General features: G+C 35.1%; 2 protein-coding genes across 2 annotated transcripts; both read left to right on the top strand.

The window, feature by feature from the left end:
* The first annotated feature begins 6 nt into the window (after window positions 1–6).
* Window positions 7–2,735, top strand: LOC112511381 (COBRA-like protein 4). Its single transcript, XM_025116979.1, has 4 exons — window positions 7–447; window positions 1,079–1,226; window positions 1,355–1,632; window positions 2,344–2,735. Exons 1-4 carry the CDS (start codon window positions 15–17, stop codon window positions 2,628–2,630), a joined length of 1,146 nt encoding a protein of 381 aa, XP_024972747.1. The 5' UTR covers window positions 7–14; the 3' UTR covers window positions 2,631–2,735.
* A 3,518-nt stretch (window positions 2,736–6,253) lies between these two features.
* LOC112510882 (COBRA-like protein 4) lies at window positions 6,254–9,063 on the top strand. Its single transcript, XM_025116232.1, has 5 exons — window positions 6,254–6,352; window positions 6,428–6,884; window positions 8,105–8,252; window positions 8,343–8,620; window positions 8,774–9,063. Exons 2-5 carry the CDS (start codon window positions 6,440–6,442, stop codon window positions 9,061–9,063), a joined length of 1,161 nt encoding a protein of 386 aa, XP_024972000.1. The 5' UTR covers window positions 6,254–6,352; window positions 6,428–6,439.
* The last annotated feature ends 514 nt before the right edge of the window (window positions 9,064–9,577 follow it).

Below are 9,577 nucleotides of genomic sequence, written 5' to 3'. Positions count from 1 at the left end.
TGAACAATTTCCAAATGTATAGGCATATCATGAGTCCTGGTTGGACCCTGGGATGGAATTGGGCTAAGAAAGAAGTGATTTGGTCGATGGTGGGAGCCCAAACCACTGAACAAGGAGATTGTTCTAAGTTCAAAGGAGGAAACCAACCACATTGTTGCAAGAGAAACCCTGTGGTGGTTGATTTGCTTCCTGGAGTTCCTTACAACCAACAGATCTCCAATTGTTGTAAAGGCGGTGTGGTGTCTTCGTGGGGCCAGGATCCCTCTGCTGCTGTTTCGGCTTTTCAAGTGAGTGTCGGCCTTTCGGGCACTTCCAATAAAACTGTCAAACTGCCAAAGAACTTCACTTTGCTCGCCCCAGGACCAGGCTACACTTGTGGTCCGGCAACAATTGTGCCGTCTACTGTCTATCTTACCCCTGATCGTAGACGAAAGACTCAAGCTTTAAGTAAATCTCTATCACCCTCTTTTAAATATTGGCTGCCTAGAAATTATAAAAGACTACCAACGTAACTAGTAGTCCCTTTGTCCTAAAAATAGGGGTCCATATTTCTATTTTAGTTTGTCCTGAGATAATGTCCACTTTCAAAAGTAAGCGTCTATTTCCCGATTCTACCCTTAATTTGAGATAGAGAACTTCATTACTCCCTCATTATCAAGGATAAAATTGTCATTCAGTTGATAAAAAAATGTAAGAATTACACATTTCTAAAACGGGTTATTCAGCTAAATGACCTTGTTGTTGGTGTTTTAAATCCAGACCATCTGACAACTTTTTAGGCATTCTTGTGTTTGAAAGTGGCATTATTTCAGTTAAATAGTGACATCCTCAAACCTTTCAGTAAGTCATGATTTAAAAGAATGTCAGAAGGTCCTTTAACCAAAGGACCCCCTTTCCAAAACTATGTTCCTATTTCATTATGGACATTTATTTTGGGACAGAGCGAGTAAGAGATAGGCACATGGAAGGCGTGGGGACCGCGTGAGCCTTGAAACTTTTAGTAGCCTATCTTTTTATTTTCGAAATATGTTCTCACCCTGTTTCTTTTTCATGGTGAACATTGATTATCTGGTTGCAGTGACATGGAACGTGACATGCACATACTCTCAGTTTTTGGTATCCAAGCATCCACGTTGTTGTGTATCCTTTTCTTCCTTCTACAATCAAACCATCACCCCATGCCCATCTTGTTCATGTGGTTGCCAAAATAAAGACAGATGTATCAAGTAAGTGTTCGTTATGAAATATGCACAAACTATAAACATTGTTACTAAAACTATAGCTACAAAAAGTTCTAGAACAGTTAAATGTGATGATTGATAACAAACTGTAAATTGTGGTTTCGAAAATGCAGGAGCGATTCAAAGAAGCTGAGCATGGTGGGGATAAATACTCCAAGAAAAGATAACGAGCCACTGCTACAATGCACTCATCACATGTGCCCCATACGTGTGCACTGGCACGTGAAGCAAAACTATAAAGACTATTGGCGTGTAAAGATGGCTGTCACCAACTTCAATTACAGGCTCAACTATACACAATGGACTCTTGTGGCCCAACACCCAAATCTCAACAATGTGACCCAAGTTTTTAGCTTCGATTACAAGCCTCTAGTCCCCTATCAATCTATAAGTGAGTAAAACTATCCTTTAAAATGTCTTGTGTGCGATTAGTATGCAGGTTGCATTGGACTGGATGGGCGAGAGGGAGGTATGCGATGAAGGAATTATGGAAGGTGTTATGGTTTTAATTTGACATGGGTGATTTAGTAATATTCCAATCTTATCCATCTCCGTGATTTTTGATCCACCTATTTTGGTTGGACAAAGAAACTGCATTTTTGTCCTACTCTTTCCATCCTGTATCAGTCTAATGACGCCGAATGCAGGATAACATTTTTTGTTCGGTCCTGTCTCATCTTGTCCGTGTACCAAACGCACATAAGAAAAAATTTCTCTGAGAGACACAAAAAGGAGGTGCAGGGTATCATTTCGTTTTGAAGTATATAATATTTTTATATACGGCAAATACTCATGCACACTCCTCACATTTGGTAACGTTTGAACCCTTGACCTCCTAGTAGGAAGCGTTCCACCTCTGAGGGCAAGGTATCTTGCCACCTTCTCTCTCTCTTTCCAAAATAAATCAAATCAGACCAACTAAGTAAATCCCAGACAGAGGTAGGATTTAGGGGTTGGATGTATACACAGCTTGCTTATCTAGTGTTTCCATGAAAATCCCCGACTTGCAAAACAAAAATTAGAAGAAATAAGCAAGCATGCTACAGGTTATCATTATGTGAATTTTATAAAACCCTGAAGTATTTTGGTTGGTGATGTGCAGATGACACTGCTATGTTTTATGGAATGAAGTTCTATAATGATTTGTTAATGGAAGCTGGACCAACCGGAAACGTGCAGTCGGAGGTGCTTATGCAGAAGGACAAGAACACGTTTACGTTTAAGCAGGGATGGGCTTTCCCTCGGAAAGTTTACTTCAATGGGGAAGAATGTCGGCTTCCTCCGCCTGAGGAATACCCATCACTGCCAAACTCCGCCACCACCGAATCAATCATGATTTCAGCCATGGCAGCTTCTGCATTTTGGTTCCTACAGGTTTTCATTTGGTGACATTCGTGTTTTTGTAATGGCTAGTTCAGTCAAGATTACATACATGTGTGCATCTATATTGAATTCGTATGACAGTTTTGTTGACTAAACAAATGGATCTTAAACATGTTTGATGTCTAAAACAAAGGGTTATTCACAAGAATGGTAACCAATAACATAAATGCAATGAGAACATATGACGAACCACAACGATTTGAAGTGGTTTCAGTGTTTTCTTTTGAAATTTTGGCACTCAATGTTCTAAAAAAGGCGCCGAGGCGTAGCCTTGGCGCCACGTTAACACTCTTGGCGGGCCATGGCGCGTTATGGCGTTATAAGGCATCGGAGAAATTTACAATTTTTAAAACTTGAATCGGAGTAAATGTAATATAACTTTATCGTTTAACGGGCCAAATATTTAATCTACAAAACGGGAAAAAAGAAAAAATCTTAAATTACTTCTCAGCATACGAAAAATATTGTCTTATTACTTTAATTTGTTGTTCTTTGATTTCATTACTTTGATTTTCTTGTTTAGTATCAAACAGAGAGTGTAAGCACTGACTTGCTTTGTATATTTGATATCATTTTTGCAAACTCTGTATATATTTGATATCAAATTATCAATTCATGGTTCTTCTTTTGTTTATCTTCTTATATAAATTTAAATTGTTAATAACTTAATCATTATTGTTCAAGACATTGACATAAATACATACACACACATAGAGAGAGAGAGAGAGAGAGAGATTTTTCGCCTTAAGCCACGCCATAGCCTTGCCGTAACTCATAAGGCATGAGGCTAAACCTCGCTGCCATGCCACGCCGCAGGCCATCTAGAATCATGTTGGCACTAGAGATAAAGAAGTCGATTCAGTAGCATGGGCTGCAAATGCAATAAGGGCTTGGTGTCATTATGTTAATAAAAAAAATGGATTGGTGGTATATTTACGAATTGGTCCACTATAGAAATGAGACTTCATAAGTTTAGAGACTTGACAACCGAACAAAAAATAGGTGACTCAACCGTCTTCCTAAAAGGGATGCGGCTATGTTGAAAAGAAAAAAACTACGTCAATCGGTCTAGATATGGTATGCCACAAGTGAATATTTGCAACAAGAAATGACTCCTAATTTTCAATCTTTTGTATATATTTTCGGTAGTAATTTTAGGTACTATTGCATGTAACATGGGCTTAACGGTTCTAGAACCATCAATAATTGGTGAACCAGTTCAATTTTTGGCAAGTCTCATGATCATCCAATAAGAAGGGTTTCTTTTGGTGCCGACAAACCCCAAGATATAGGGTCATTTCGGTAATTCATAGGACGAATACGTAAAGTATCGCTAAAATACCGATTTCCAAGTTGTAGGGTCCTTTTGGTAATTTCATAGGGATTATATTTAAAATAACACTTAGATACCAATTCCCAAGACATTGAGTCATTTTGGTAATTTTATAAAGCAAATACGTAAAGTATTGCTAAAATAACGATTTCCAAATATATGGCAGTTTTGGTAATTAAAAATAATAATATAAAAATGAAGCTCATAGACCAATCCTCAAGATATGTATCTATTTTGGTAAATTTTGGAAGCAAATACATAAAATATTGTTAAAATACCGATTTCTCATTTATAGGGTCATATTGGTAACTAAATGAGATAAATAATTGAAATTGGGTCAAAGTTTGCATTTTACAAAATCCAAATAAAACTTGATGAAAGTTTCATAAAATTTATATAAGGAAAATTATATTTCTGAAACTGCAGGTGTCAAATGTTAATTTCTGAAACTCAAATGTATACTGCATATTAAAAATATGGGCGCATACAAAGTAATATATCATGTATGTAGCCTACTGGTTAAGGTGTTGAAACCCTTTGCTTGAGGTTGTGGGTTCGAATCTTATCCTCAGTACTCCCCTCCCAATCTATTTTTAATAGAAACAGATGCGGGTCTTGGGTCGGGACGACTCGATCTGTGACCTAGGCGAAAACATCAAGAAAAATAGCAACCATTGTTGCACGTTTTCAAGCTTTTTGAGCTTGAAAATGACTCGTTTCTTGATCTTTTTTCTTCATTCTTTTTGCACCAAACTCTTGGTAATATTTTTACCAACACTTCGACATAAAAAACACAAATTTTTATCAAGAAATGAGTTTTATTTACTCATTTAAAGTTTGTTTTTAAAAATAAAATTCAACAATTTCAAAACATAAAAATCGAACCACGAAAACACAAATATGAGACATGAGACTACTGGGGTTTGATAGAGTACTTAAAAACGAAGTCATAGACATAAAAATCAAAAGATTTGGTTAAGAATCTCACCCAAAATCGGTGAAAAACTGACATTTTTAATTCCGAACTTCAAACTTAGATTTCTCGCACAAAACTCAACGATTTTTCTAGCTACTTGAACCAAAATGATCATAAGTCGGTGCTCTATATTTATAAGTTTTGATTTGTTAGTTGACGAAATCAGACCAAATCGCGAGTTTTTGGCTGAGGGGTCGTTTTCTTCAAACAGACATGTACTGTTGGCAAAACAGGTCCCTCATCCTTGAAAAGGATGACATTCCCCCCTGAACTTTCTGACATTTACAACCAAACCCCTCCTGATGTGATATATTACATTTTTGGTCCAATAATAGAAGAAAACAATTTTATTTTATTTTCCATTTTGTCCTTCTTTTCATTGTTTATTTATTTAAGATTTCTATAATTATTTCATTTAATTAATTACGTAAATATTTTAACACTTCAAATGAATTTAATAAAAATATATATTTAAAGGATTATATAATATTATTTATATATTTAAAAAAATGGGTTTTACATAAATAAAGGGGACCATTTGGTACCGACTTGTCATACAAATATATTTTATACTTTCATATATGCCTTATGGTTACTTGTCGTACAATCTCTTTATAATACATTACCATTAGATGCTTGATGTTTGATACAAGAATTGTTTTAACTACAAGATTAAGACATGGATTATGAAAACGCAAATGGAAGAAAGATCTCCAATTGGCAAAAAGCTACATTCGTAAGATAAAATCAAAAGGATTACCTCATCGCTGATGCCATGGCTGGCTGTCTAAAACTTGTCGGATACGAGCTTCTCCACATTCCAGTGATGATTCTTAAAGACTAAGTCAAAACTAATTTAATTAAGTTTTTCATCAAGGTCAACCCCAATTTGATTATATTAACATCCACCTCATACATATTTGGGACCAATTTGTACTTCAACTTCTGTATTATATTGATGGGATCTGGTATCTTATCACTCTTTAGGAATTATTCTTAAATTTGTCTTTTATCTGATTTGGGAGCATTTATGTGTCGGTACGGAATGCACCTGAGAATGCTAGTTCAACAAGAATGTCTATTTCATGGACGATGAGAATAAAAAACTCAAAACATGAGCTCAACCATCAACATATATATGCGAACTCGTTATTCATGCTCATATGTTTTGTAAGAAAATCATGGTTTTGAGCAGATTTACATTCCCATTAAGACCAGATGTTATCATTTATATGTTATATTATTGTGCAGGTTAGAACATGATTCTTTTGATGTGAAATGTTACAACAACTTGCCTTTTTTAAAGAAATTAACTTTGTTCTATCTGTTGTAGTTGTGGTGGCATATGATCTCTTTGATCCAACATCAAACATAACCATTACTTGGGATGTTGTTTCATGGACTCCAGACGGCTATGTTGTAAGTGAAATTGTAAAAAGTTGAGATTTTAGAGTAAATTGTGATGGTTAATTACATTAGATAAGTGATTTGCAGGCTGTGGTGAAGATGAACAACTATCAGATGTATCGACAGATCACAAGTCCTGGTTGGACCTTAGGATGGACATGGGCAAAAAAGGAAATAATATGGTCAATGGTGGGAGCTCAAGCAGATGATCAGGGAGAATGCAAGGAATTTCAGAGCAATATTCCTCATTCTTGTGAGAAGAATCCTAGAATCATTGACATGCATGTGGGAGCACCTTACAACCAGCAGTTCCCAAACTGCTGCAAGGGTGGTATTGTAACTTCACTGGGCCAAGATCCTGCTAATTCGCTCGCAGCATTTCAGTTGAGTGTTGGGAACTCAGGCAAGACCTATAGAACGGTCAGTCTGCCCAAGAATTTCTCCCTGCTGGGTCCCAACCAAGGCTACACCTGCAGCTCTGTATCCATCGTGCCATCTTCTGTTTCTTTCTCATCTGATGGCCGTAGAAAGACCCGAGCTTTAAGTAAGTTTCACTGTTGCAACAAGGAGCTTTATGTATGGGTTTTTTTTCTTTCTGATCAAAGGGCCATTGGCCCAGCCGTATCTGGGTTATTGGTAGAGCCTAGCCTCCCTAAAGGTCAAGGGTTCAAGCCTCACCAAAGGTGAGGAAAGTGCATGAGTATTTGCCTTATCATATACTAGAAGAGTACTCGCGCAATGCAGCGAGACACATCTCGATTTTAATGTTCTGTTTTATTATTTGTCTATGTCGATGTTATAATACGATTTTATGTGTTTTTAATAAAGCAATAATGATTTTATTTTTAAATAAAATATAAATTTGAATATATCAAAAAAAATTTGAAAAAAAATATATCAATGCTAATATCAAATCTATTTAAAAGTTTTCATTTTTTTTATTATAATTTAATTTAAGTTTAATAACAAAATAATTTATTTTTTGTTTAATAATATAACATTTTATAAAGATAATAATTAAGTATTCTGTTAGAATTTAATGATTATCCTAATTATAATTTAGATTTTTTTATATTTAAAATGAGATGTTTATCTTGTATTTGATTATGTTTATCTGCAATTAGTTACACGAATTCAGATATGGAGCTTTAATAAGTTGTACTTACGCACAATCTACTTGCAATCTCGAGTTTTAAGTAATATGCATTAATAAACAGTACTTTACGCACAAAAACTGGTTTTTAAGAGTTTTTGTCAAATTATTTATAATATAGTATAGAAAAAAAATATCAATGTTAGTATCAAATCAATTATTTAAAAGTTCTCATTTTTTATGTAATTTCTTTAATTTATTTTTTATTGTAATTTAATTTATTTTTTTATTGTAATTTAATTTAAGTTTAATGATGAAATAATTTATTTTTGGTATAATAATATAAATTTTATAAAGATAATAGTTAAGTATTCTGTTAGAACTCAATGATTTTTCTAAATATATTTTACATTTTTTATATTTAAAATAAGATGTTTATCATGTATTTGATCATGTTTATCTGTAGTTAGTTACATGAATTCAGATATGGAGCTTTAATAAGTTGTACTTACGCACAATCTACTTGCAATCTTGAGTTTTAAGTAATACGCATTAATAAACAGTACTTTACATATATAAAAATGGTTTTTAAGAGTTTTTATCAAATGTTTTATAATATAGCATAGATATACTTACAAAAAGGGTGTTCTGATTCTTGAACTCATGTGCAGTGACATGGCAACTGGCGTGCAGTTACTCGCAATTGCTGGCCTCGAGAACCCCAACCTGTTGTGTATCGATGTCGTCTTTTTACAACAGTGAGATAACACCATGTCCTTCATGTGCTTGTGGCTGCATGAACAGTGAAACTTGTGTTAAGTAAGCTTTCTGTACTCAAATTTCAAGAGCATACATATAGGATGGTTGAAAATCTTGAACCAAAACCGTAAAATATTTTTTGTGACACAGGAGTGACTTGGTTATATCACGTGCGGTAAGAAGAAGCCCACAATCAGAAGGTACTGCTACTATGAAGCAATGCACTCAACACATGTGCCCCATTCGGGTTCACTGGCATGTGAAAAGAAACTATAAGGCGTTTTGGCGTGTGAGGATCACCATCACTAATTTCAACTACAATCTGAACTACACTAAGTGGACACTTGTTGCTCAACATCCAAATCTCAATAATGTGGCCACAGTTAACAGCTTTATCTATAAGCCTCTCCTCGTCTATGAATCCATAAGTAAGTTGATCAAATACTGGTTTTAGAATACAAACCCTAAACCATTTGGTTGCTAGTAAACTGGTCCCAAGAAATTTGCTTATTCACATGTAATTTACCATCTAAACAAGAAGCAAACTCATTAGTCTATGTGTTCCTGGGTTTCAAATCCAGATGATACAGGTATGTTTTATGGTGTAGAGAAGCTCGAGAATGACCTCCTACTGCAGGCTGGTTCAAATGGAAGTGTGTATTCAGAGATGATTCTCCGAAAAGATGAGAAAATATTCACATTAAACCATGGTTGGGCCTTCCCGCGTAAAGTCTACTTCAATGGTGACGAATGCATAATGCCTCTGCCTGTTTCTTACCCATCTCTTCCAAACTCGGTCCTTCCTGTTTCAGATATCAGACGACTGGTCATTATTCAAATATTAGTAGCAATTGTTTATCAGTTACTCTAAAGTTAGACCTATGTAGATTGAGGATTCAGATTTTTCTCCATTTTCACATGGATAGTTGTTTTTACCAAGAAGCAACAGTTGAAGTAGATTTATATATGTAACTAAAATGTAATGCTTCAAACAACATATAGCAACACTCAAAATCTATATAATCTGTATATATGGCACATATCTGTCTCTTGCCCCTCCCTGTTTTTGCTTATCAACTAGATACATTAGATTATAGGCATATGCACAATGGCAAAAGCCAAACATTGATGTTAAAGAGTAGCCCAAAAAGGCTCAAGGCCATATCGAACCATATATTAAGATTTTTTCAAGGTGGATGATCACCAAAATTATTGGTAAGGAGTTTAGTCTTTCTCAGTAGGCAGTGGTTATGGGTGAAAAGTTAGATCAATATAAATGAATGGGAGATAATGACTTGCCATCACTCTAAACTCTCTGCCAGTGTAACTTTACCATCACACCTCTTGCTTTATATCTCAGTAAACTAACCAGTTAAACAGGGAAG

This window comes from Cynara cardunculus, assembly GCF_001531365.2.
Source record: "Cynara cardunculus var. scolymus isolate 2C chromosome LG 4, CcrdV1, whole genome shotgun sequence".
NCBI classification, from domain to species: domain Eukaryota; kingdom Viridiplantae; phylum Streptophyta; class Magnoliopsida; order Asterales; family Asteraceae; genus Cynara; species Cynara cardunculus.
This window is presented reverse-complemented; position numbering and strand designations above follow the sequence as displayed.

Excerpts from the sequence above, each read along its gene's own strand:
- LOC112511381 (XM_025116979.1), top strand. The coding sequence starts at position 15 with ATGTATAGGCATATCATGAGTCCTGGTTGGACCCTGGGATGGAATTGG. Across the intron at positions 1,227-1,354 it reads AATAAAGACAGATGTATCAA|GAGCGATTCAAAGAAGCTGA; the intron begins GTAAGTGTTCGT and ends TCGAAAATGCAG. Across the intron at positions 1,633-2,343 it reads AGTCCCCTATCAATCTATAA|ATGACACTGCTATGTTTTAT; the intron begins GTGAGTAAAACT and ends GGTGATGTGCAG.
- LOC112510882 (XM_025116232.1), top strand. The coding sequence starts at position 6,440 with ATGAACAACTATCAGATGTATCGACAGATCACAAGTCCTGGTTGGACC. Across the intron at positions 6,885-8,104 it reads TAGAAAGACCCGAGCTTTAA|TGACATGGCAACTGGCGTGC; the intron begins GTAAGTTTCACT and ends ACTCATGTGCAG. Across the intron at positions 8,621-8,773 it reads CCTCGTCTATGAATCCATAA|ATGATACAGGTATGTTTTAT; the intron begins GTAAGTTGATCA and ends TTTCAAATCCAG.